The sequence below is a fragment of the Colletotrichum phormii genome, assembly GCF_030913505.1.
Source record: "Colletotrichum phormii strain CBS 102054 chromosome Unknown BDP81scaffold_7, whole genome shotgun sequence".
Lineage (NCBI taxonomy): Eukaryota > Fungi > Ascomycota > Sordariomycetes > Glomerellales > Glomerellaceae > Colletotrichum > Colletotrichum phormii.
This window is the reverse complement of record NW_026851449.1, coordinates 644,227-670,776: the sequence shown is the minus strand read 5'-3', so window position 1 is coordinate 670,776 and position 26,550 is coordinate 644,227. Positions and strand designations below refer to the sequence as shown.

Here is a 26,550-nt window from a genome sequence, read left to right as displayed (position 1 = left end):
CAACTGTGACTTGCGAATCAGAGACACGTACAGGGTGACAACCGTTCTAGTCATTGGTACTGGTCGTGGGATTTGTGCATGACATCGAGGCAGGGAGATTCACAGCTCGGGGTGCTTACTTCCTTCACACGGATCGTTATGTTCATGAAATCTTCCGCATTAGCTACACTACCCTACGTGCAGTCTACGAAGCCCCTGCCTTGATGATAGCCATCATCATGCCGCAAGTATCAACCAAAGCCGTGAGCAAGTTGCTTCGTCTATCTTTCTATCTGACATGAAAAACAAAAGGTTCATGGTGCTCATGCCTCTCGTGGCTCAAAAATGGTCTAGGAGCTATGCCCAGAATCGATGACACGTCTTCATCTCAAACCTAAACGCCGTCGCTCAAGGAACAAAATCCACTACGCACCACCTTCTGGTGCACCTATCTACTCCAATCGGATTTTCGAACCGATTTCCGGACTGTTGCAGTTCTCCGAATACTCTCGAGCCAAATAGAATCGTCCAGCATGTTGCTAACTTGTGCGGGGCTGACGGGGCTCTGTGGGGTGACAGCACTTCCCCTTCGACTGCTCTGAGCTGAAGTCTGACCACCTTCTTGTAATTCAAAGCTGAATGCAGAATGCGTCGACTGGTGACTCGGCGTTGTAGGCCCAGACCTCGGGAAGCTGAGCGGGTGTTGATAGTCGCCGTCAGACGTGTCTGTCGGCCCCGGTCCGGACCAGCTATTGTGTGCCGATTTATGGGCGTCTTCCACTGTCAGCAAGGCTGACCTCGTTTGTCCGGTTCCTGCCACCGGCGAGGACTTGTGTCGTGTGTCATCATCGTCAACAAGGATATGGGGAATGTCGAGCTGAGGAATAGCAGTCATCCTCGCCGACTTTCTCATGTCAATGTGCTTCTTAAACTTGCGAGTCCAGTACCTGAATATGATGTCGTTAGTTATGGGACTCCATAGTCAGCGATTACCAGAGAGACTCACAAGGTGTCAAAGAAGCCAAGTACGACCCTGCGGCGCACCTCCTCCTCCACTCTCTGTAATCGAGCACGCCTTCGCAAGAATTCTTCCAGTCTGCAGAATGTGTTAGTATGATCGGTGGCCAGGCTTAGTGCGGGAAAACCTACTTCAAACTCTTGCTGTCGTTGATGATGTTGTAGTGGGCCAGGATCATGAGCACAGAAGTAAACGAAATGCCTTTGTCAGGGTCCGCAGAGACCATGACTTCCTCGAAAAAGATGTTGAACCGACGACGACGCTCGCGAACCTTGACAACGTCAATCTGCGCCAGTCTCTCATTGAGTCGGTGGATGTCGATGCCCGCACTGTAGTTGCTTGCAGAAGCAATAGACATGTGGCGTGCTCCAGATGTTGCAGCATCGTTGCGAACATCCTCCAGGATCTGTCTAACCGAGTCGTCGGCATCGTAAATGCGCATTTCGAACACTCCAGAGAGCTCTCCGAGAAGTCGGGGGAAGACATCCTTGCTGATGAAGCCGGTACCGGCGGGATCGATGCTCCGCCACGCCTCCTTGAAGCGCCGGATCTCATCACGGTCTACCGCAGCCAATCCGCTAGACCGTTGGTATACGTAACTGAAGCTCTCATAAATGAGAGAAACAAAAAGGTTGACAAAGATGTACATGCTCAAGATGTTCCATGCAACGAAGAGGAAACGAGCCCAGGGTTTGCTGCCGCAATCACTGTCAAAGAAGTCGGCGTTGTCAACGCAAAGCGGTGGCTCGATAGTTGCATAGTCTTCCATGACCTGATTCCAGCCTTCACCACAACTCATTCGGAAAAGAAGAATTAGGGCGTTGGGGACACTGCGGAAGTTGATGTTGGCTTCTTCGTTCTCGCCAAAGCGCGTCAGACTGAATGCCTGTGTCAGAGCAATGGCGAAAACGAGGAAGAACACAAGCCAGGTAGCGAGCAAGTTTCCGATTGTCGTTAAACTTGCAGCAGCTGTCTTGAAGAGCTGGTCGAGAGCATCGTTCCGCGGAATAAGGAGTAGGAGGATGGCCACAAGGAAGAACTTGTGGAGCTGCACGTAAGTGTCGCTGTTTCTGCTGATGATGAGCACAGATGTAGAGACAAACGCGCCGGTGACGACCACTAGCGAGTATAAGTCCCACGAGCTCCTCCGGAACCGGGCCCAGCCAAGACCAATGATCCGTATGGCGATGTTGGCCATGTAAACTAGCGTGAATGCCAAAAACAACCCATCGCGAGAGTCTGTCCACCATTGTGGTTCGCCGTGATACTCGAGCAGAAGCAGCAGGAGATGGCAGATTAGGACGTAGGTGACGGCTGTATACCATTTGCCCCTTTTCTCTATGGCGCGTTTGTGACACCACTTCTTCCAAGTTTTCTCTGATTCGTTGTATGAGCTCTTGGATGGAGAAATCTGACGTAACAGCTTTCGCAGTTCAAGCCAAGACCGCTGCTCAGCTGTCAAAAACGCAACTCCGGTCTGTTCCGTGTAGTTGCGCATGAAAACTGAAATGAACAGCGTGAGAACGAAGACTGTGGCCAGCAGGTTGAAGACAACAAAGAACATGGCATTGCCCTGACGGTTGAGGTCTTTGGGCTGGTTACCGAGCCCAGTGACTGCCTGTGCTGCGAACATGACATCGGTCCAACCCTCCTGACTGACGATTTGGAAGAGGACAAACAATGACGCTGCAAAATCATCAAAGCTGAAATAGTCATTAGAGGGAACACGTGGCGCCAACATGGGCCAATCGTCATTGAATGGTGTGTTGTTGAATTCGCCAAAACAATCGGAAATTAGCGTGATCGAGTTATGTCCGTCATTGCATTTGACCATCTGGCCGTTGAAGATATTGAGTCCGTAAATGGCAAAGGGGATTAGCAGGGAGATGGACACGAATGCAGCCTGTTGAATTAGTGAGAAAAAGATTGCTTATGGGTATGGAGGTCAAGCTTACACTAAGAATCTTCCAGCCGCCAACTACAATGAGTGAGTGGAAAGTATCCCTGGCACTGTCGCTGACATTGAGTAGACGCAGAGCACGAAGAGCCTTAAAGGCACCAATGGCTCTGGAAACGGCGCCATCGTTGGCTAGCAGTGTACCAACATTGATGAGCAGGGTGATGAGCACTATGCCATCGATGAATCCCCAAGAGCTCCGGTAGTAGGCGTTCGGCGTGAAGAAAAAGCCATCAGCAACGACTTTGATTACAGCCTCAACCGAAAAGACTGTGGCAAATGCCAAGTCCGTCCAGACATACCAAAAAGTGATGCTGAACTCGGGGTGCTCTGCTTGATACTGCTTCTGGTATAGCGGTGTCGTGACGCAAGCAATTACGACCATTGCAACGATACATGCGTATATGAAAGCTGAAGAAGTATACCAAGCAATCTTATTGGGCTCGACACCTTCGAATCTTTCATTTCCTCGGCCAGGGCCAACGATCCTTTGACAGAACCGCCGGATAGGGTTGTTGGGCGTAAATACGAATAGGGAGTTATTGTAATTGGGGTGTCTCGCAAGATAGTCGCGCTGGGCTTTCTTGCGTGCTGAAGTGGCAGAAACTGCCTGCCGTGCCATTTGTCGTGGATCAAGAGTGTCATTGGGACCATCAAACCGTAGGTTCGAGTAGAACGGATTCGGATCTTTGCTGCTGAATGAAGACTTGAACTTCCCCCACATTGAAGATAGAAAACCAGGCCGGATCTCACCAACGTGGTGCGTTTGAGCCCTTGTAGGCGAACGTTCTTCATTGGGTGTGTCCTGCGGCACTTCTGCAGCATCGTCGAGGAATTCGTGCACTACGGCGTCTTTGAGAAGCATTTCCATCATGGCTGGGCCATAGTCCAGAGGATCCTTTCTCCGTCTGGCCTTGCCGAAAGTAAAAATGTTCGACAGAGTGAGGTTGCCAGCTGATTTGCCCAATTCTTTTCTTTGGAGAAAGGCCTTGACCTGCTCGAGGCGTTTCTCATCCTCAGAAACGTCAAAATTCTCTTGAATGACAGCAATGAACATATTGACGAGAATCAAGAAGGATAAGATAAACCAGCCGATCAGGAAAACTGCGCCGATCCAGCCCGTGTCGTGCTCATTCATGTAAGACGTGACGTTGTACAGCATGGAGGTCCAATTTTCACTCGACAAGATCTGGTACATGCCCAGGAAGGAGTTGTAGACAGTGAAGAAAGAGACCTCGTTGAGGTCGCCACTATGGCTGTGTCTTGGTATCTCGCCTCTGAACAGCTGAGCTGCCAAAATCGCCATAAGAAAGGTGATTAAGAAGACGAACAACATCAGATTGGCGATACCGTTCGAGTTTCCGAGAACCATAACAATGAGTTTTCGGGTCATTGGCACAGCCAAGACAAGTCGGTAGACTCGTACAATTTGGAAGACCGTCAGCCAGGCGTAAGTCTCTCCAGAATTCCGAATTGGCGGTATCAGAATGATGGTTGTGATAATAGCGAGGCCCGCATCAATGAGGTTACGCTTGCTCTTGTAGAAAGAGCGCCAGCCTGCGGCACAACGAATGATGATTTCAATGTCCAGCAGGATGGTGACAGCAACTTCAACCGAATTAATAAACCGCCCACGTTCAGGAGACATCTTGGAACTCCTGAAGCACTGAGCCATGAGGCCAAAAGCAATAACTGCAATCCAAAGCAGGAAGGTCTTGTCGTAGATTCGCTGCAGAGCAGGCACCTTCTGAGTCGGCTCGTCCATAGGCTCCGGAGCCGGTAGCTCTTCGGGTGCTGTGAATGCACTCGCCCTGCTTTCCTCTCGGATGACCTGGAAAGAAGAGGTGATGACCGCAATAAGCAAATTGACGAGCCACAGCATAAGGATCATAATGCCGGCGCCGAAGAAGAGGGCCGCGGGAAGGTAATCGGAGTTGGTTGTGTAGTACATGACGTCGGAGAAGGTGTTGGAACTGATGATAACAAACACCATTTCTAGTGATTGAGCAATGTTGTCGAAGCTCACTGTGCCGTTGTATGGGTTGTCTTGTTGAAGACAGATCGAGCCACGAGGGCAAAGGAAGCCTTTCCCGGCCTTGCTGCCGTTTCTGAAGTTGTCCAGGACACCATCAGTTCCCATCATGACCCACGGCATGCTTTCCCCAGTAGTGCTATTGAGGAATCCTCCACAGAACTGCATATCGTTTGTGAAAGATTTCTCCTTGTTGGTCGGGTCTGTTGGGTCAAGCCAGACACATTGCCGACTCAGGCTAGCCTTGAAGCTTTGCACTCCAATGATGGCAAACAATACCCAGAAGAATGAGATGAGGAAGGCGACTCGGACAAGCAGCGGCGCAGCTTTTTTCAGACTTCGGAGGATAATCTAGATATGCAATTAGTGGCAGACTTATTAAGGGGTATGACGGGATTACTAACCGCTGTGCCGTTCGTCAAAGCGAGCAGTCTCAAGATACGTAAACATGAAATCATCCTGAACACGTAGAGATGCTTCTCACTTTCGACGCCAGTGATTCTAAGCGCAAAAGAGATCCAGTAGGCAACAACAGCGAGGAAGTCAAGCCGGTGAAATGAGTGCCGCAAGAATGCTCGTCGGGCAAGTTGATACCTCTGCTGTTCCTCGACAGTTTGTGGTAGCGTCTGACCCTGCATAATTGTGAAGGATCGCTGGAAGGCTGAGGGGCCGAGGTGGATTTGTTGTCGCGGACCCTTGACAGATTTTTGACGCTGAGGCTGGAACAAATTTCTGTACTGATCGACAACTGCGGCCCGGACTCCTTTTTGGCGATCGATGGTGCTGTATTCAGAAGCATTTAGGAGGAAGCCGGATACCAAGATACGCGCGATCAACTCGAGTGTGAAGATGATGAACAGCACCAGTATCGCCCAATCAATCCAAGTGACTCCCCATGCGGCAGGCCGCGGGTTTTTGAAGACATCTGGAGCCGATTCCACGGTCAGGAGAGTAGCTTGAAGGACGATGAGTATGAGAATGAAGGGCTCAGTAAATGGGTGCACCAGCAGATCGCATAGCTTCGTCCTGATTGGGTGGGTGGGAGGGAAGATGCCCAATGACTTTCCTTTTAAAGGATTCTGCATTGGAATTCGTTGTTGCATGGGCGGAGGAGGGTCAGCGAAGACATTTTCCGCTTCAGGGCCCTTCTCAGGTACCTGGGAATGGTAGGAGGTATCTGTGAACATCTGAGCAGAGTTGTGTAGCTGCTGGCGGCGGTCCGGAGCCGGTGACGGAGATCGACTTCGAGATGTCCTATGGTCCACGAGTTCACCTTCACCACTGATATTGACAACGCGCTGAGACATGGCCCTCATGATGGAGCCCGCTCTGAGGAGGGCACCGGTAGTAGAGGGCGAACGAGAGCGCCGTTGCTCCCCTCCCGGACTGAGCGTCGCTCCATAACTTGGTCGTCTGCCACCAGGTTCCAAGTCGCATCCCAGCGATCTTGCATCCCGTGTCCTTGGTGGCGCATTGTCGATGTCAGATACTGTCTGAAAACTATCTCTCGGCTGAGCATCACCCATATTTGCGCTTAATGAGCCGGAAATGGGCTGGGCCCTGGATGTAAGAGGAACCCTATCCTCATAGTAATCGGGGTTTGTAGCCTCATCGAAGTACGGCGACGGTCGGTCGAGGGAGTCGAGAGATGGCGAGTTTAGTCGGGGAAATGGGGGAGGCTGATTGATATCAGGCGGTAGGGCGAATTGTAGTGCTGAAGCATCGATGGGGGAGTCAGGGCCTCCGGAGCTATTGGACTGAGCATAGGGCTGTTCCCAGTATGTTGAAAGACCGAGGCCATTTGCAGACATTTGCGGTTGGCCCTGACGGCCGCGCTGGGATTCGGCTTGGGAGTCTGCCTGCAGACCCTCCCTGCCGGAGCCCGAGGACTCGTCTTGTCGCGAGCTCATCTCGTAGGAGTATGGGTTGTTGCTTTGCATCGAAAGCAGATGGCTTCGGTTTGCGCCTGGATCGCTGCTCTTGGTCCTATCAATGAAGTGGGCCCGCTGGTTGACAAACAGCTAATGCCGTTGTGCGCGAGAAGCATGCGTGGCTGTCTCTGTGTGCCGGTCGAAGGGTAGCCAAGCCCATGGGTCGCATGTCCAGAACTATTGCCAGTGCAAGATCACGAACATGTCGTAGTACGGAAAAGCGTCGCGCACGACAGTTCTTTCGGTCGTGTATCGGATCGAAACGGATTGAATCGTAATTCTCGGAAGTCTCGTAGCCCCGTTGCGTGGGAATATGAATAGCCCCCGGTAAGCAAGCAGAGCGTCGGTCGTAGAGTCGAAGTTTGGGTGCCTGTAAAGAGGGTTTGGTGTCGTGTTTTCGAACGCCACCAATCTGGTAGTGTGGACTCTGTGTTTCCGTCGCGGGCGGGGCAATGCGTTTGCGATTTCGTCCTGTGGTCCGCGGCCGTTGTACGAGGGAGGAAAAGAGCGACGGAATAATACCAATGCTGTCAATTGTTTCTTCGTATTGAAGTCCCCGACGAGGTGATGGAGTGAAGGAGACAGAGGCATAGGCTGACTAAGGCACCTTGTCCATGGCAGATTCAGTGGCTAGAGTCGAAAGCACTGTAAGGATACTTGTCACTGATGCCCCCACAAGGCGGGCTGCTGGAGACGGGAATGGGATTTCTATTCTCAGCTCGTCGTGTTCCCCAAGACGGCTGGCGCGGCAGGGACCTACTCCCACTAGGCCACTGGAATGGTAGGTACTTATCTAACCGTTGAGATTCGTAGGCACTAGCAGTACCCAAGCACTTGGCAGGGTAAGGAGGTGGGCAGTGGCAGAGTCTTCCAGGTTGATTCGGGTTCCGAGAACACGGGGCGCCGTCAGGGGCCGAGAAAGTACCGACACAGTGTGTATTCAGATGTGGGCGTGTTTCACCGTCCCATTCAGCCCGTCTCGAAACTGCCAGGTTTGTGAGGTGAGCCCCTGGAACCTTACTTGCTGCAGGGCTCATGCAGAGGATACGAAGTCCTACTGGGCTTCCTACTTCCTATTCCTACCTAGGGTCTAATGCGGCACCCGGCTCTTCCTACGTAGACTTCCGACTGAGACGATGGGACGGGGATGAGACGGCAGCCTGTGGAAGAACGGCACGCGCATTAACGGCATTCCGCAAGCTCGTACGAATATGCCCTCTCTACCTTAGTCGTACTGTAATGTAAATAAGTGCCTTACTGCGGTAGGCACGTAGGCCATCAAACTGCACACTCTAGCCCTTTTTGAAAGAGCCAGTCAATGACCTAGTACTATGGTGTTGGGGGAAACTTGTACGGAGTACGGATACTCAAGTTCTACTTCCATTCTCAGAGCCAGGCAAGGTGCCCAGTGCCCAGCTCCTGTCGGCTCCGTCCAGCCGACGCTGTGGAGTATGCCTACGTAATCTCGTGGTAAGGTCCCAAATATCCCCATCGCCATCAGCCTTGATCTGAGTGCAAGCAATGAATATCAACACCGGAAGACACCGTTTGTAAATACTGTGATACAGTCACAGGACGCAAGTACACAAATGACCGTGGAGCGGTGGGATTTTTTCTTTTTCGCGCCCACCATAGGCATTCGAGTACAGCAGGGATAATTGCCAAGACCCGAGGGAACCTTGAGGATTGTCCGGGGAGCCTGGAAGGAAAGTCTAGAGAAGAGGGAAGACCAAAAGTGTCGTGCTCCCGGAGGATCCACTCCCTCCCGAACACCACCGGCCGGCTCGTCTTCTACCTCCGTCCTGCCCCTCCGTCCTACCCCGTTCCGCCCTCCGTGGGTGTATTATGTAACTGTGCCTTAGGTAAGGCTGAGCAAGCGTGGGCAAGGTTCCATTCAGCGCTGGCCCCTGCCCGTCAGCACGCATAAGCTTGGACCCATTTTCCATGCCACCCGTCGGGCAGGCGCCTACACGCGCCTGTACCATAGATACGCCGCGGCCCAAACGCGTCCAGACCAGACAAGATCGAGTAGCACTGACGTTCGGAGCCACAGACCATCCACGCCAGAAAGTAAGGTAATTTGATTGCATCCACTCGACTTCATCCCGTGTCTTTTGCCTCGCCTTACCGTTATTTTTCCCTTAGGTGCTGAACGACGCCCCCAGCATTCAACTTCCGTTTCGTTTCAGTCAAATTTCCACGTCGATTTTTTTCTCCCCCGATTAGTTCTACTGTTGACCTATAATATCAACCCCTCGTCATCGTCTCACGATCCCTTCCATACAGTTGACCCGCAGACCTATCTCGATTGATCGACGGCGGACCTACTCCCTCTAATCCGAACATACCTGCGAGACCTTCACTCATCGGCGCTTCACCGCGCGTCGACATCGTATCAATGACGCGACAGTCTTGAGCTATACCCACGACGTTTCCAGCAAGCTTTCTGAGCAACACCAGGCCGGGCTGTTTCACCACAATTTTGCTGCATCGATTCCTCTTTTGACTACCTTGGCGCATCAACGCAGGACGCAAGCACAACCATGGTGTCGTCTCGTAAAAGGACACTGCAAGAGGCCGAGAATGGCTCGAAAGAAGAAGACTCTCTGCTCCTTCGCTTGCGGAATCAATGGCACTTCGCAAACCTGTGCCAGTGGATCTATCTCTTTGGCAAGGTCGTCAAGATTGATGACAGCCTAGATACAGAGGTATGCGACTCTATGCCCTAATTCACGATATTCCACGGGAGCTACCGTTCACTGACTGCTCGCTTCTAGGATATCGAGACCGAATGCCTGAAGCCGAATGCTCCTGTCCTCCAGGATATCGGGCTCGCCCTACTCAAGTTCGTTTCGTCGCATCGTGGCCTCACGTATGTTATCCAGCCTTATTGTTATTTGTCGCATGGGGGGCTTTCCGATGTTAATGTGTCATAGTCACGAGCTCTTTGACGAGTACACGCGAAGGCAATACTTGGCAAGGTCGCCCGAGAAGAACCCCTTTGGCACAGAAGAAATCGCAGCCAAGTTCACAGACTTCGATGTCTTGACTAAGGTAAATGCATGCTTGATCTATAGGTCAGTGTAGTTTGTCTAACCCAAACGCAGGTACAAGTTCTTCAACAAATGACACAATGGGTCATGGCTCGCCCCGAGCGCGTCAGGGAGAAGATGGAAGAACAAAAGGACATTGATCAAGCTAGTTGGGTGAGTACTCGGGTATCCTTCTATCATGCTGTGGCATTCTAACAGGTTCGGACAGCGGATAGAGCCTATTGGCTGGGATAAAGACGACCGGACGTATTTTGTTCTCGACGACAACAGAGTCTATCGAATGACTGAACCGCCAAGCCCACCTACCCCCAAGAAGAAGCCCAAAGCTGCGAAATACGGATCCCGCTCAAACAAGAGACGACGCCTCTCTGCACCAAACGGCGCAGACGATGCGGACCAGTCTGTAAATGAACCAGCCGATACGTCTGCTGATACAACCGAGGACACCGGCCTCGGCAACATGAAATGGGAATGCCTTGCCGTCAGCCTGGAAGATGTACAAGACATCATTGCGTCTTTCCACAAAACCAAGGACGACAACGAGAAGATCTTGCGAGACCAATTGCAAGAGCATTTACTTCCTATCCTGGAGAAGCAAGAGGAGTCGAGGAAACGCAAAGAGCAGCAGCGAGAGAGAGAGTTGTTGAATCTTGCTAAAATGGCAAATGCGAAGCGCTCCAGCCGTATCGCAAATAAGGCAGAGCAGCAGAAGCAAGATGAGAAGGCCCAGGAAGAAGCCAAGGTGATGCAAGTCCAACGAGCTGCAGCAAGGAAACAAGAGCAACAACAACTCAAGATCGAGAAAGAGCGGGACCTGAGACTGGTATCCCGAGAAAACCGACTGAAGGAACGGGAGGCTCGCCGCTTACAACATGAACGGGAACTCTCCCAACTCTCAGAGGACAATCGCAGTGGCTCGGGTCGTATCTCAGAGCGACGGCTGCAAGCCGAGATAGAGAAGAACAAGCGAGCACTGGAGGAGCTTGAAGACGAGGAGGAAGACTGGATCTTCGATTGCATCTGCGGCGTCTATGGTCAGGTTGACGATGGTACACATAGTGTGGCGTGCGAAAAGTGCAACGTCTGGCAGCACAGCAAATGCCTCGGCATCAGTGAGACCGAAGCCGAGAAGCCTGAGTTTCATTTCGTCTGCCAGTCGTGCAAGCGGCGGGAGGAAGAAGCCGCGGCAAAACCAAAGACGACTATCAAGCTCAAGGTCAACCGCCCAGCTGATGCATCTTCCTCTCCCGCCAAGCAGCCGTCCAAGGAGAGCAACCACGAGCCAAGCTCGACAGGGCAAGCAGTGGGAAATACTTCCGATATATCGAAGACGAATGATATCTCATCGACAGGGCATGAGTCGGTTCTAATGGAGAAGGAACCGGTGCTCGGACAAGAGACTGGGGCACCATCAAAGTCTGCGTTCATTAGCCGCCGCTCTGTATCACCGACCCAACCTCGTCGGACAGATGGAGCCAAGGAGAACAGCCCGGAACCAAAAACACCCAAGGCCGAGAATGATGAAGCTGATGATAGCCGAGCTCACCGCGAGGGTGCTGGCAAATCCTTGGCGAACGGTAACGACCGTTTGTCTGCAAGCCCACCGCGAGCTAGAACAACGCCAGCTCCGCGGGACCTCTCATCGCCCAGACATGGAAACTCCAGTCTGCAAGCCACGCCCATTATCAGTCGCGAGCATGGCATCCCGGGCTCAGCACATTCATCATTCACACTGCCCGCCCCTGAAGGCGGACTCTCTCCGACCAAGCATTCTCCCCCCATGCCCCGTCCGCAACCCCCAAGCATCAAAACGCCTGCCCTCCCTTCCGTCTTGCCGCCTGTGGCGACGTTGTCGCCATCTCCACGTCAGCAGATTTTGACGCCCCCTATCAAGCCTGTGGAGCCTGTGCGACGGCCACAGCCTCCAGGTGCAAGCCCAAGTGCGCTTTGAAACGAGACGAGGAGTCCGAGGCAGTCATACGACACGGCCGTTTCAATGGACACGCGGAACTACTCCTTTGTAAGAATTACAGGAGCTGTGTCACGGACTCTGCCTGGTGGTTGAACTGTTACGGCCCTTCCACAGAATGGACATGAGTTGGCTGTTTGGATGTGTATGGATAACACTTGTATGACGAACGACTTCATAGAATACCTCAGGTAGTAACGAGTAGAAGATTTCTAAACACGGGCTCATATGAAGATGATCTAGGTCGTTTACGCTGGCGACAAAATGATGGGAAACTTTGCTCTTGCTGTGCATGAGATCAAATTTCAGGTTTAGGTATATTATCCGGGCTCCTTTAAGGATGTGCGTATGGCAATAAGTGCTTGGTGCAGGAAACTGATCGTGTTCCAGGTCAGAGAGGCTTTGCGAGCACGGTATATGATAACTATTCGTGAGATCTGTTTGTATGTACCTTGGGCCCATACGGCCTGGATATGCCACCGCATGTCTCAGAAATGACCGTCTCTGCAGAGAGAACAGGTCCACTGTATCAGAGGCCGGCCGCGATAATTTTCTCATAGGGCCGCATCTAGAATGCCCGCACTGCATGTCCCACCAGCCAGCCCTGTGCCCGAAATACAAGAGGTGAAAAGTCAAAGTAAGAAACCACCTCCAGCCGCACAATCAACGAATCGATGGCCTAAGCTTCGAGACAGGCTCGGGCGATGGTTTGAGCGGCAACCTATATAGCGATTCGCTTATGTCTTGCACGGGGAAGACGGGGAAGACGGGCACACGAGGATACACAGAGCCAGGGTGGATCTCGGTTGTATTTGCCTGGCCTGAACTGGCACAAATCCTTGACGTCTTTTTCCCGTTGGTCTCGAGGGATGTCTCGGGCTGTTGAGATTGCAGACGACTGTTGACCTGTGGTGGTCGATACCACCAGCACCGGCGTGTTTTCCTCCGTGCCTACGGAACCACGACGGGCCATATCCGGCCGTCACCAATGTTGTCACCGGAGATGGCGCGGTGCCATTCTCGGGTCGCAGAGCAACGGCGTCCTTGACGTTGTGTTCAAGGGAGGCAGTCGAAAGCGGGTTTGCATCTCGGCGCAACCTCACCGCATGGCTTTCGGCTGCACGACCTGAGCATGATCATATAAGCAATCAGATTTAGAGAAAAGGACGAGAGGAGGGCTGCACGTCTGCCATATGCGTGCCCATGCTGCCATGCATGCACATGCGGAAAGGTGGGGAGGCGAATGGAGACGGCCGCGGGCTACATTGGGGCCGGGAGACATGAGCGGCAAGCCAACTTGATGCCAAGATGAACGCGAGTCGCGTTGGACCTGAGGTAAACGCCGATACGGATATCAACTAGCGGGCATGGCGGAGGTGACGGCGACAGCGGCGGCGGCGGCGGCGACATGTGTCCAGGGTCCAGACATCTCTTCCCAAACGTGCCAAAGTGTCTGATTCTCAACTCCTAATCCTATGGATACTGACGAGGAGTTAAGGACCGGCCGGGGGGGCCGTTACAGCAGCCTAGTGATGCATGGCTCCTGCAAGAACAGGTGCCTTGCATGAATGGAAAACGAGTGAATGCGCAGATGCATGCGGCGGCATCCGGTAGCCTGTGGGAGTCTGGAGGAGAGGTCCATAGAGCAGGGGCCAACGGGAGTCTGGGAGTTGGAGTGTGTTGGTGAAGTTTGTAACTTTGTAGATTTGACCAGGAGGAGGCTAGAGGCTGGAATTGTTGGATGTCATTGGATGCGTTCCGTTCGGATCGACATGGAGCCTGAGGATGCAGCAGTCTGCCTTGCCATGCCATCCCACCATCCCACCGTCGGTGCCGTTCCTGTGTGCCTGCAGTGCGGCCGGCCAGTGCCTGCGTATGTGGAGAAGAGAGCGAAAAAGAGGTGAGATGGGCCGCCGTCAAGAGTCAGAACGTGACACTAAGACGCAGACTAGGGGATTTTCTGAGCCAGCTCTAGGGCCAGATCTGGAGCCAAGAGGCACGGACGAAGACATGGCGCAAAGTAGCTTGCAGGCGTAAGCCGCAAGCGCAGGATGACGGGCGAGTAGCTCGGATGACAGACGACCGGGCAGAGTCTCTTGCGGCGTCCGGAAGCATGGCGGCATGGCTAAGATCGACGACGATGGAGAAGCTGAACTAGAGTCCACAGGCCAGAAAAGGTCGGCGACCTTAGCAGGTAGCACCTCGGGTCAGAGGCTGACTGAGAGAGAGCGCGGTAGCTCTCCCGCACACTGCAGAAGGCGGCATCCTTCGGAAGACAACGGGCTAGCCGAAATATACGAAGCTTATGGACCGGAACTTCTTCTCTGTCCGGTTGAATCTAACACCGTAGGTACCTTGGGCTGACCTCAGTCTTGGACCCAAGACCAGAATGTCCTGATGTTTTTTAATGTTGGCCTAGGCCGAGTAAGGCCGTTGGATATCGTAGCAGAATTCGGGAGAATCCAAACAATATCTGCTGAGTGGAGGTGTGTCCATAGGGATGACTTGGAACGATGCGCTATGTAAGGTAAGGTATTGAACAGGTCCATGCATAATAGTCAAAGATGAGATTCAGATGCCGGTTTCTGCTGCGCGCGTTGGGTGCCATGGGTGTCTGGCGGACCCTGGACACTGTGGGGATGATTTGCGACGGTTTCCTATTGATGTGGGTTTGAATGGGAAACAACGAGAAACAAATTGCTGCGCAATGACAAGTGCCCACGGTGCCTAATTGACCCAGGCCAGGCTTCCGACGTCGGTGGGGTAGAGGGCGTGTGTTGTCTGTTGGAAAGTACTCCGTAATTTTCATTTACCAGCTGGACGGTTGTGGTTGTCTGCTGGTCTGGCCCGAAATGGTGAGGCCTGGTTCTGATGCAAGGGCACGGTTGACGATGCAGATACCGAGGCTGCGTGTTTGTGATGAAGCGAAGGAACAGAGTGAGAATGTTAGTCCCTGGAAGATAGCGGTATGAACGTTGGCTCTGGCTCGGGTTGCGAGATATGGTACTTTTGAGGGTAGGGTGAGGAGAAAGAGGCAGAGAGTTCCATCAGTTCTGCTTCTGATGAACGACAGACTACTCAAGGCAAGGTAAAAGGTAAGAGACGAAATGAGCCGGAAGGATGGGACGAACACCAACAGATATCGTAAGGTAGGTAGGTAGGTACCTTAGGGTAAGGTAAGGTAAGGTAAGGCAGGCACCTACCTTACCTACCTTATGGTAAGTACTTGCCCGCAACGAGATGGGAAAGAGAGAGACGGACATGCACCGATCCCTACGCACCGTGCCAGGAACCTAGGAAGGACCGACGAGCAAGTGTCAAAGAAGGAGCGATGTGGAATGCGCGCCACGTTCTGTTTCTGGACAAGACCAATCAGAAGTGACGCCACCAACACTTCCGGCAGCAGAAGGAGCAAACAAACATTCCAATTCCATGCCGGCATGGGTCCTGCCTGCCTCGTCTACCAAAACCGTGTTGCGTGGTTGCGTGCTGCGTTGGTACTTGCCAAGTGCCAACTGGGTGGAGTCCCGGAGGGAAGGGGAGGGCAGTGCGTCCCACACTCCCAGTCTCCCACTCCCAACTTTATCCTCTCATTGCTTTTTCTTCCTCCGGGCCAGGGCACCACGTTGCCGATCATTTTACTCTTGATGCTAGGAACAAGATCTAGCCGCTCTTCAACCTGTTTATTCTGCTGATTTTTTGCGGTCCAACCTTAGATATTTGCATTGCATCTTCCAACCCTGGTCACTTGCGGTTCTGTATCAACACCTCATCCTGTTCTTAATTTCTGCCTCACACGATACCAGCTGTGGCATGGACTCCCTTGCTTCGGCCTCTCTTGCGATGCTGTTCTGACCTCCTGCGCCATGTATCCTGCCCTGCCCTCCATCATGGATTGTTCCTGCAAAAAAAACCCCCCAAAAAGATTAAAATTAGGCATGTTCAGCCGTGAAGGGAGAGACGAACACGTGCACAGACATCCGGGCAGGCGTGGCTTGGCCAAGGGGAGGGGTGGGTTGAAGAGGGAGCACTGTCAAGTAAACATTGTCGGAACCTCAATGATGTATGAATAGGCACGACAAAATAGAAGGAAGGGGGAGAGACAAGGGTACAGGCCATCAGTCAGGTTGGAACTTGAGTGAGTTCCCTCGCATTTGACTTTGCTAGGAGATGGATGATGGTCTTGAACTGACCGGCTATCAGCGTGAACCGGTGGGGGAAGATGGGATGAGATGACGGAGACTGAGGGGAGAGAGAGCGAGACATGAATCCCTGTTCAGATGGGAGCCATGCCGTCAGTTCAAGAAGAAGCGGTGCGTCTCGTCTTCTTTTGAACGTCCGCGCTGCTACCAACATCAGATGAAGCAAATGCACTAGATGCAGCACCGCCCAGGCAATTGTGGCAGTAAAGCATCCTCAGACTTCATATGGAGGGAGGAGTCTCCCCACCTCAGCGATGCCCGCCCTGTCTTTATATCCCCTGCTGCTTGTTGGTGAGCAATGTTGTGCCGCGCCGCGCTTCTCACATCGTCTCTGCCGCCATGTTGGTGTCTTTGCGTCCTTTACCGCCCCCGTCAACGTCGACCAGTTTTGTATACATGTCCAATAGCCAGACATTGCAGGAGCATGGCAGGAGCATGGCATGGCACTGGTGCCGTGCCGCGTTGGCCACTTGGGACAACCCGACACGAGGAATTATGATGGCAGTAGACGATATGACCGAGCTCGCGATATGGATACTCAACCGAACACCAGGATACCGGACACCAGCGTCCCCCGGCATCAGCAGGGGCGGGGGTCCTATCTCGCTCGCTTTAACCGAAGACGGCCAAACAGAACAGCAGCACCAACGGATGGGTTGCCATTTGGTGGTGAGGGCTTGGGGTTGAAAGCGGCGCCGGGCGGCCGTACCAGCCTTACCATGTCCGAATGCGGCAATCAGCTAGATGCTCTTTCGGACACAGAGAAGCCAGCGACGGCATAGAAGGGAGGCTAGAGCAAAAGAAGCAGAGGCCCAACTTGCGTAGATGCACATGCGTAACATGTAGACATAAAACCACCCAGCCCAGCCGAACGCTTTTCTTTCACTCCCCATCTCGCCCCTCCCCTCTTGCAAAGGATTGAATGAATGAATCCTCTCGTCGGTTCTCCCTCCTGACAAAGACCGACTTCCCTTGGCTTTTTCCTTATGCCTCTGGGTTTCTTTGAACACGACCAGGATCTCTTATTCGCTTGAGATTCAGATTCAGATTCGGATTGAGACCCTCAGATATCCATCTGGCACGCTCTCTCTCTTACACACATACACCATCTCAGCTCAGCTCAACTCGGCTCATCCTTGCCTCTTATTCCCATTTCGACTATCCACCTACCCCTCTGCAGCACCGCCGTACTCCCGTCCAGCTTGTGCATGACCAGGGCCATCACCCACAGAAGGATCAAGAAAGAAAGAGAAAGAAACCGTACTGGCAAGGAGACGCGGGGCGGCAACCCATCACCATCGTCACCCAACATTGCTATCTTGGGACCAGAAGAGCGGGGATCAGAAGAATAGCCAATGTGCGCCGGAGACCGAAAGAGAAAGACAAGAGAAGCCCCGAGGAACAACGAGACGAACAACCGCCTGAACAACGACGAGAACTCTCAAAGCAGATAAGAGAAAGCCCGACGATACCACCCGAGAGCATCGGCACTCTACCGCCTCTCTCTCCCCCGCTATCATCAAAGAGAAAGAAGACAGGCTATTCATGGAGCTTCCTACGCTTGGCCTCTCGTCATACTCTCAACCCTCATAAGCCTGACCCTGACCAGCCCTGACCAGCCCACCAGGCCTTCGTCAGTTGGACATTGTGGTTGCATCCCATATCCCAGGGGAACGGTTCCAGATCACCACTGATCCCTGCTTCTCGGCTGCTTGCAACCTCGTTCACCCGCCCTCCATCTTGGCCATCCCTGGTCCCTGCAACACCGCACCGCACCTCACTGCATACTTGCAGCTGCAGCTGCGTCTGCAATAGGCATACGGATCAGAGACAAATACACAGTCAGAGACTCCAGGTACTTCCTGAACAACCACCAGCACAAGACCGACCCCCTCAGGAACGAGCTGTATCTTTGAATCTCTCTGTAGCCCTACTTCCACTCTCTTGTCACCGGGGACTACTACTTACTCCCCCCGTCCGACCCATCCTGCCTGGCTCACCCTCTTCTTCTTTCTCATGCACACACCACCCCCTGACCAACACTACCATCGGCTCCTCGACATCTACTGAATGTAGATAATCTGTGGGTGCAGCTGCCTCTTTCAAGCAATCTGCTCCACTGCTGCCGTTACTTGTCTTCTTCCCTCTCGCCTTTACTCACCTGGAAGCCTGCGTCTGCTGCCATACACATCCGTCACCTGACCCAGGCCTCACCTTGTGTTACCATTGGAGACCAACACTTGCCCATCATCCATCGACTACATTATCCATACACAAGTGCCGAGACAGCCGCCAGTGAAGACAAAAACAAAACTACTAGATTTGGGAAAAGAAGCAGAGACCCCCCGCGGATCTGCAACACTGGAGATTCAGACAACTTTGACAAAATCCATTTGGTCTGCTTCTTCGTCTTTCGGCCCAATCCACCGTCTTCGCCCTCTTCTTGTTACCCAGTAAGCCAACACTGTTTAGCAGCCGACGACAGACAATCCCAACAGCCCTCCTCACTGCTTCCAGCCTTGAGGAATGGAGCAAAACGGTCCCCCGTCCCCTGCTCCCTCAAGCGATGATATCTACCCAAACGGACTGCATCACTTGATACGCCCGGAAGGAGCCACATCCTACCCCCGAGAGCACTTGTACCCGAGTGATATGGGTGGCATGCAAACTCCTTCTCGATACGGTACACCTGGTCCACAACAAGATATGCAATACGATCACCACTCTCCATACTCCCATCGCCCACATGATGGTCAGATGGTAAGCAAGCTCGTCCCGAGCTCAGATTCACATGTGCCAATACAGCATTTGCTAACAAGTCTCGACAGTCATATAGCCATGGATATGACACGAGAGTCAGCTCCATATATGCCCCAATGTCCGGGGAGCTGAGCCACCAGGTAAGCAACTTTTTACTGCTCTTGATGAAAAAAACAGACACTCACATGCTTTCTTGCAGCCATACAGCACCCCTGACACATCACCACCCACGCCGTCGAGGCCACAAGAGGTGTTGACCACCCGCAGCGGTCTCAACATCCACAAGGGGTCGACAACCATCAAGCCGCTCGCAGCGAGAGCTTCACGTGTCGAAAAGTCAACGCCCAAGAAGAAGAAGGAGCGGGCAAAGTCGGCCAAAAAGTTTGATGTCGTCAAGAACCCACTGAGCGAATTGGCGAAGGAGCAACCGCATGTTCCAGTAGCGGACATTGGTGCCTATGTCCAACGTTCTTCAGAAGTGCGGATGAAGGAGGTCGAAGAGAGCAAGACGCCAGGCCGGGTCAAGCGACCGATGAACGCCTTCATGTTGTACCGCAAGGCGTATCAGAATCTCGCCAAAAGCCTCTGTACACAAAATAACCATCAGCTTGTATCTCAGGTCTGCGGTGCCGGCTGGCCTTTGGAGCCGGAACCCATCCGGGACCAGTTTAATGAATGGGCGAAAGAAGAACGTGCGAACCACCAGCTTGCTCACCCGGGCTACAAGTTTACACCGTCGAAACCGAGACCCAAGGCGAAAGAAGAGGAGTCGGATCAAGGCGACATGGACGACATGGAATGGAGGGGGAGCCGCGCAAGCTCCAGGAGCAGGCAAGTAAGGAAACAAGGATACGGCAGGAATGAAGCACCGCCGTCCATCTTCCATAACTACCCACCACTGCAGACGAGTCCCATGGGTCTCGGCGTGCAGACACAGTCCATGTACCATTACAGCAACCCGGGAAAGCCTCTCCCAGCACCATACAGTCAGAATGGGCTTGGCGGCGGCCAATATTACCAGCAGAGCGTCCATCAGCGTCAGGACGCCACCGGCTTCGTTGAAGACGTGCTCATCAGGAAGACACCGTCACCAGCGATGGGCTACGCAGCACCATCAATGGACCACCACTACGACGGCATGGATCAGTACGGTCCAATGTCGCATCCTGATGGCATCGATCCGATAATTGATCCGGGTCTAATGGGCCATGGAGGTCATCCGTATGGCGACGTGTACGGCAATCACATGCTACCTGTACCGCGATGGACGAACCCGCTTAACTTCGGCGACGGAAGGCAGGAACTAATTGACGGTATGGGATACGAAGAAAGTCTTCTGCAAGACCCCCAACTTCAGATCCTAAGAGGACCAGAAAGTAGCTGGAGAGTGGAGGAGCTTGACAGCAGTCACTTCACCAACAGCTGGATAGAACCAGAGTGAGCGGAAGGAGACTTGAAGAGGGCGGCTCGATAACCGCTCCTGTTGTTTGTACATTGTCCGAGAAAAGGAAGGGCGTCAGGAGTATTGGGTATCTTAGAACGTAGGCGGAAATCTCATTTCTGTTTGGTTTTGTTGAGACTGGAGATGAATGTGTTATCCTTATGGAAACGAACATGCAGAGAGAATAGGAGAAAAGGCGAGGAGAGAGAGGCCCAGGACTTGCCCCATCGAGGGCGTCCACACCGAAGCTAGAGGCTCTCCAAATACAAGTACCTACTTAATGTTCCCAGCTTTCAGTGCTTTCCCGATAATTCGGCGTTCTCCAGAGCCGAAGCGGTGTTGGCCAGGAGAGGTGACGATCGTATGCCCCGTTTCTCGGGCCCGACCCTGGGGATGGCTGGCAACTTGCGAGCGAAGAGAGATTCAAAATCTTTTGTGAGCAAAAGGTTTCATGCCATGACAATCATATCCTGGCGTTGATATGTTTGAGGTCGGGATGCACAAGCGACAAGCCAGGGGGGTTGGGGAGACCCTGCAGGCGTCAGGTCCGGACTTTATGTAACTAAACCATATATTGCGATCGCGATGCCTTAGTATGTTATCGAGAGCCTTGTACTTGCAATATCTGACCCACACAGTAACATCCAATCCCTTTAACGAGGCCACAGTAACGTACGCAGACAGCCAGAGCTCCCGGCGCCATTGAGTTCAACGTCGAGTCCATCTTAGCTGCCTCATCCCGCACGTCACCCTTCGCCCACCCCACCTACTGAGCTCTTGAGCTTCATAAGGTAAGTCCGGGACTGTCTCGAAGAGAGCAATTTTCTTCCACATCCTTCAATGAGAGCAAGCTGTTAACCCTGTGGCAGCTGACAAGTCATTGCATCATTGCATCAACGGGCTCGCGTCGAATATCCTTCCACATCATGACCTGGATCTCGCGCTCGATCACGGCCATTGGCCTCCTCCTCCTCGGCCATGCGTGAGTCTCTCCTCTCCCGCTCCCGCTCCCGCTCTCTCAAACTAGCCACAGAATCATCTAACACCTGCTTTTTTCAACAGCTGCTACTCTGCCCAAGAGCACTCCGCTCTGCAATCTTTTCGAGCAGCTTCGCCCCTAGCAACATCCGCCTCAGCAGCTACCACTTCGCTACCGGCGGACATAACGATCGAAGCGGCCGTGGCGACTCTCATCGTCGTCCTCGGCATGGTTTTGGGCGCACCCAACCTCCGGCCGATCGAGTGGCGCGTGTGGGCGGGCAAGATTGAGCGAGAGGGCGAGATGGGATTCCTGACGGGCAGCGGGGAGGTGGAGAAGGACTACGTCGGCAACCCGTTCCGCATCCTCGAGAGCCGGCCTGGCTTTGCCGACATTCGGAAACAGAAGCGAGACTTTACAAACTGGGTCAAGGCTGGGGACAAGGCTGGAGTTGCGGCCAAGTCGGGTTGAGTTGTGGGATGGCCAACGATACCAACGAATTTAGTCAATCCAACAACATTCCTGCAACGCGTTTCCGTCGTGGCTATGCATCTCCAGGTCAAAGTGCCCATCGCAAGGGCCTCCGCGGGCAGCTCCCTACCTAGGTTCACCATGGGTCAATACCCTTCCTCGTGAACTAGGTCAGGTATCTAGATCTCGTGGGTCTGTCGACCCTAAATGAAAATCAAAAGACAAATGAACCAAGAAGGAACCGAGAAAAAAGAAGGCTGTTTCGCACCTCTGGCTCCCCAACACACCAGAGAAGTGCCCCTTTAAGACTTCCGTAGACGGCAACCTAGCCTCAGCGAGATTAATTACCTACCTTGGAGTACCCTAAGATATTCTATGCGTGGACCGTTACGCATACGGGGAATCCGTTGGAAGATGTCAGCAAAGGCAGGTGCTCCTTCCGCGGTTCAGTCGTGCCTTCTACAGTACAGTCGAAAAGCTTGGTCAAGCCAATTACCTAATGTACGTCAGGTGCGCCTTAAACACGAGATGGGTAAGGCAGGTAGGTGCGTTACCAGGCGTCTCCGAGGCAAGCACGACTTGATTTGAGGTGAGCCCAGGTTTCTGGCACTTGGAGCTGCGTATGATCCGAACCTGCCGCGAGCAAACTCGTGCCATGCATATCTGGACTTGCGTATGTTCGAAACTGCCTCCTTCCCCTAAACTTGAATTTCCGGGACTTCTCTTCATCTCGTTCTTCGATTTTCCCATACAATACATCACGCTTAGATTGTCAATCAGTTCTTCCCTTCAAAGACACAAACTGCTCCCTGTTCTCCCTCGCCGTGCTGGATTCAAGGAGTCTTATTGTTGTCATCCACTTACTCCTCTGCCCAACGATGCCGGGACGAGGCAGCGTCAAGTCCAGTCCCTGGCGTGGTCGATCTCGCAGAGGATCCGCCCGTGGAAGCTTTAGAGGCGGGTTAAGAGGTGGTTTGCGGGGAGGCCCACGAGATGACCCAAGGACTGGCTCGGACGTCAGCTCAAGAGGGAGCTCATATACACCTCGTCGTTCGAGAGGATCTTCTGCCCGTGCATCTCGAGGATCTCGAGGTACTTCTAGTGTGGTTGGTCCGCATCACACCTCGCCCATCTTCTCGAGCCCTCGTGGTACCCGTGTGCCATCACTCGAGGAAAATTCGCCATCTGCAATACGATACATTGAAGATGCAGAATCCAGAAACCACTCCATGGATCCCGGAAGTCTACTGACACTACCGGTCGACAATCACTTCTTGCCCTCGATTGCCCCTGGAGTCGGATCCGGCAATGGTCACAACCCTTTCCCACCGTCAGCCAGCGAGTACTCGGATCCGTCACTCCTTGGTAGAGGAGCACCAGATCAAGCCGAGCGGAGAAACGAGGTTCTTATGGCCATTTCCGTTCAAGTGAAAGGTGTCCTTGGATGTGCCTATTACAGCACAGAGGAGAACAGCCTGTTTCTCCTGCAAGATATGACCTGTACCGAACCGTTGCAGTTTGTCGAACTGCTCATGCTGCACATTCAACCAACGACCGTCTTGTTGCCACTGAAAGTACCAGATGTAGTGCTTCAGTTCTTCGAGAAGCATCAAAGTATTGTGGACCGAGGTAAGTCATCTCTTGAAATAGGGGCAGTGTTTTTGAGCGTTGATGAATTGTTCTCAAAGGATCTGAAAGGTACAACTACATTCTACGGCTTCTCGGTTCAACTGAATTCAGTCACGCTGCTGCCATGGATAGGTTAACGAATTTACCGATCGCCACATCAGAACATGCTCTGGTGACGAATGCCGGCTTCGGTTTCTCCAATCATGGCTTACAAGGTGCACGGGAGGAATGTCAAGAATTCAAGACGATGCGTCTCGGGTCTTTTGTAGATCTAGAGAGCGTTATATCAGTAAGCTATGATGAAGAATGCCATAATTATGATATGTGATTCTAACACGCGCTAGATTGGCTGTGCCGGTGCCGTACTGTGCGAGACTTTGCGACTCCAGAATGTTGGACGAGCGCCAGAAGATACAGAGAGAAACATCGGGTTGTCGCTACAGATGTTTGCTTTGGCGGACTTCATGTTCGTCAACGCTGACACACTCTCCTCCCTTCAGGTATTCCAGTCCGAATTACACCCGAGCAACCTGATATCCGGCACGGGAAAGGCAGCCTCCGGTTCGAAAGAGAGCCTATCTCTGTTCGGACTCTTCCATCCGCTCGCCGGTACCCCTCAGGGCAAGGCGAGGCTTAGACAACTCTTCTTGCGACCACTGGTCAACATCGACATGATCCGGGAGAGGCAAGAAACCATAGCAGTATTCTTGCAGCCGGGAAATCAAGAGGCATTTGCGAGCATATCCCAAGGATTGCGAAAGGTCACAGACATCAAGAAAACTCTGGCTCAGTTGCAAAGAGGCGCAGCGGAATCTCCGGCTGGCTGTGCTTCAATTGAGCGTGGTGTTTGGTGGACATTGACTCGTTTTTCACTCCATGTGCTGCGGCTCAGAGACGCCATACTTCAACTACGAAATGCCAACGGCCTTGACATCATACGAAAGGTCAGCCATGGTAACAACTCATCTGCCGAAGCTCAAGCTAATTCTATCTAAAAGACTGTGCAGGCCGTCGCTGTAGACGCCCTAACAGCAATCATTGATTTGATAGGAAATGTTGTCGATTTCGAGGAAACCAAAGCAAACTCACGCATTGCTGTGAGATTGCACGTCAACGCTGAGCTCGATGACTTGAAGCAGACATATCAAGGGTTGGAATCCCTGTTGAATGAGGTTAGCACAGCGTTGTCCCTGGAGCTCCCGACGTGGGCTCGCAAATGTGTCACCGGCTGTGTCTTTTGGCCGCAACTGGGCTTCCTCACTGTCGTCCCTTTGCTCGAGGGCAACAAGGCAGGCTACGAAGGCCAAGGACTGTCCAGCGATCATTGGGAGCAAAGATTTACCGCGAATGACAATGTCTACTTCAAGAACAACCTCATGCTGGAGTTGGATGGTCACTTCGGTGACACTTACAGCAGAATTGTTGGTTTGTGGCCTAGTATCACTGGTAATATACCCCCACCTTACTGATCTTTCTCTAGACCTCGAGGTTGATATCTTACATGGCTTAGCCTGCAAGATCCTCGAACATGAGGCAATCCTCAGTCGTATATCTGAGGTTTGTGGTGAGCTTGACTGCCTTGTGGCCCTTGCAAGCGGAGCACTCAAATATGGCTGGGCATGTCCAACTATGACAGAAGACAACATTGTCTCGATCTACGAAGGACGCCACCCCCTTCAAGAGCTGGCAGTACCTGCTTTCATCTTCAACGACTGCAATCTCATCGGTGGCTCTGGCGATGACTCAAGCGGAAGACGGGCATCACCTCCAGAGAACGACATGAACGCCAGCACACTCATTATAACAGGACCAAATCATTCGGGAAAAAGCGTATATGTCAAGCAAGTTGCGCTCATTGTCTACCTTGCCCATATAGGCAGCTTCGTGCCTGCTACTGGCGCTACGGTTGGTCTCACGGACCAAATTTTAACCCGAATCTCGACGCGGGAAAGTGTATCGCAAGCGGAGAGTGCCTTCGGTACCGACTTGAGGCAAGTAGCATTTCTGCTGAATTGTGCCACTCGTCGAACACTCGTGGCAATCGACGAATTTGGCAAAGGAACGGCAGCTGACGATGGAGCCGGGTTGATGACTGCCCTCATTGACCATTTCAGCAATCTCGGTTCACAGTCTCCCAAAGTTCTGGTCACAACGCACTACCATGAGATATTCGAAGGCGGTTATCTTCAGGAGCGACCAGGGCTATCGCTTGCGCATATGGAGGTCCGTCTTGACATCGACGCGGGTCAGATGGAGGACCAAGTTGTTTTTCTTTACCGCCTAGTTCCTGGAAGGAGCACATCAAGCTTTGGGAGCAGGTGTGCGGCGCTGAATGGCATTGACACCGCGGTCGTTGAGCGAGCCGAGGCGATTGTTCTGCTCCTAGCACGAAATGAAGACCTTGGGGCAGCGTGTGCTAGGTTAGATGCCGAAGACGAAGCTCGACTTGAGGAGGCTGAGAAAATCGCCCGAAACTTTCTTCAAGTCTGCTTGAAGGGGCCTGGAGAGTCCGATTCTAGATGGCGAGGCAGTGCGTCTACACTGGACATGTTGCGGGATCTCCTGACATCGGCAGTCGTTGAGTGAAGTATTTGCGAGAACCCGGGCGTTGTGGAAAGCAGTGAGATATCTGGCGCGGTGTCTGGTGAAAGCTACCTCAGAAAACGCGCAGATGGAGAGAGTTACTTTGACGTTGAAGAGATGTGCAGAAAATGTACCAATATGTTGTTGTGTGGTTGATTCGAGCAACTGGCACTGTAGGAGTCCTTCGGTGATACCCCTAAACATAGATCAACGAACCGAAGTAACAAAAAGGGTAGATGCACGCATCTTTCATTGTCTCGATATATCATCTGTGACTTTGCAAAGAAACCTAGGGCATTAACGTGATGCTGCAGCTTGACGAGTGGATGCCAGCGCATTGATCGTCCAACTTGGCGATGCTATTTACAACTCCTACTCCCACATTGAGGAACACAATTGCAGGCAGAGGCAGCCGACATGTTTTCAGAAATATTTCACGCATACTCTCTTCCGAACCATGTCTCTTTATGAAAACAATCAGTCGCCTCAGCAGCCGTTGCGCAGCCCCTGATACCCCTGTTGCATAATTCCAGGCTGGATGTTATT

General features: G+C 52.7%; 5 protein-coding genes across 5 annotated transcripts; 4 read left to right on the top strand and 1 right to left on the bottom strand.

Moving 5' to 3' along the window:
• Nucleotides 1-427: 427 nt before the first annotated feature.
• Nucleotides 428-6,896, bottom strand: BDP81DRAFT_459907 (ion transporter; the record flags this gene model as incomplete). The annotated part of the gene is made up of 5 exons (XM_060593595.1): nt 428-926; nt 986-1,075; nt 1,129-2,900; nt 2,953-5,337; nt 5,391-6,896. 5 exons carry the CDS (start codon nt 6,894-6,896, stop codon nt 428-430), a joined length of 6,252 nt encoding a protein of 2,083 aa, XP_060446772.1.
• Nucleotides 6,897-9,460: 2,564 nt separating this feature from the next.
• Nucleotides 9,461-11,921, top strand: BDP81DRAFT_448256 (uncharacterized protein; the record flags this gene model as incomplete). The annotated part of the gene is made up of 5 exons (XM_060592269.1): nt 9,461-9,625; nt 9,695-9,789; nt 9,854-9,971; nt 10,025-10,123; nt 10,179-11,921. 5 exons carry the CDS (start codon nt 9,461-9,463, stop codon nt 11,919-11,921), a joined length of 2,220 nt encoding a protein of 739 aa, XP_060446771.1.
• Nucleotides 11,922-18,847: 6,926 nt separating this feature from the next.
• BDP81DRAFT_459905 (HMG box protein) lies at nt 18,848-20,342 on the top strand (the record flags this gene model as incomplete). Its single annotated transcript, XM_060593594.1, has 3 exons — nt 18,848-18,901; nt 18,970-19,041; nt 19,101-20,342. The coding sequence occupies 3 exons, from the start codon at nt 18,848-18,850 to the stop codon at nt 20,340-20,342; spliced, it is 1,368 nt and encodes a 455-aa protein (XP_060446770.1).
• A 689-nt stretch (nt 20,343-21,031) lies between these two features.
• BDP81DRAFT_202914 (transmembrane protein 32) lies at nt 21,032-22,189 on the top strand. Its single transcript, XM_060582566.1, has 3 exons — nt 21,032-21,133; nt 21,212-21,324; nt 21,405-22,189. The coding sequence occupies exons 2-3, from the start codon at nt 21,269-21,271 to the stop codon at nt 21,790-21,792; spliced, it is 444 nt and encodes a 147-aa protein (XP_060446769.1). The 5' UTR covers nt 21,032-21,133; nt 21,212-21,268; the 3' UTR covers nt 21,793-22,189.
• Nucleotides 22,190-23,021: 832 nt separating this feature from the next.
• On the top strand, nt 23,022-26,398 carry BDP81DRAFT_405231 (muts domain V-domain-containing protein; the record flags this gene model as incomplete). Its single annotated transcript, XM_060588932.1, has 5 exons — nt 23,022-23,421; nt 23,481-23,710; nt 23,766-24,365; nt 24,420-24,846; nt 24,902-26,398. 5 exons carry the CDS (start codon nt 23,022-23,024, stop codon nt 26,005-26,007), a joined length of 2,763 nt encoding a protein of 920 aa, XP_060446768.1. The 3' UTR covers nt 26,008-26,398.
• Nucleotides 26,399-26,550: the final 152 nt, after the last annotated feature.

Bases quoted from the DNA above. Each gene is read 5' to 3' on its own strand.
- BDP81DRAFT_202914 (XM_060582566.1), top strand. From the start codon at position 21,269: ATGACCTGGATCTCGCGCTCGATCACGGCCATTGGCCTCCTCCTCCTC. The intron at 21,325-21,404 runs GTGAGTCTCTCC...TTTTTTCAACAG, and splicing joins CTCCTCCTCCTCGGCCATGC to CTGCTACTCTGCCCAAGAGC.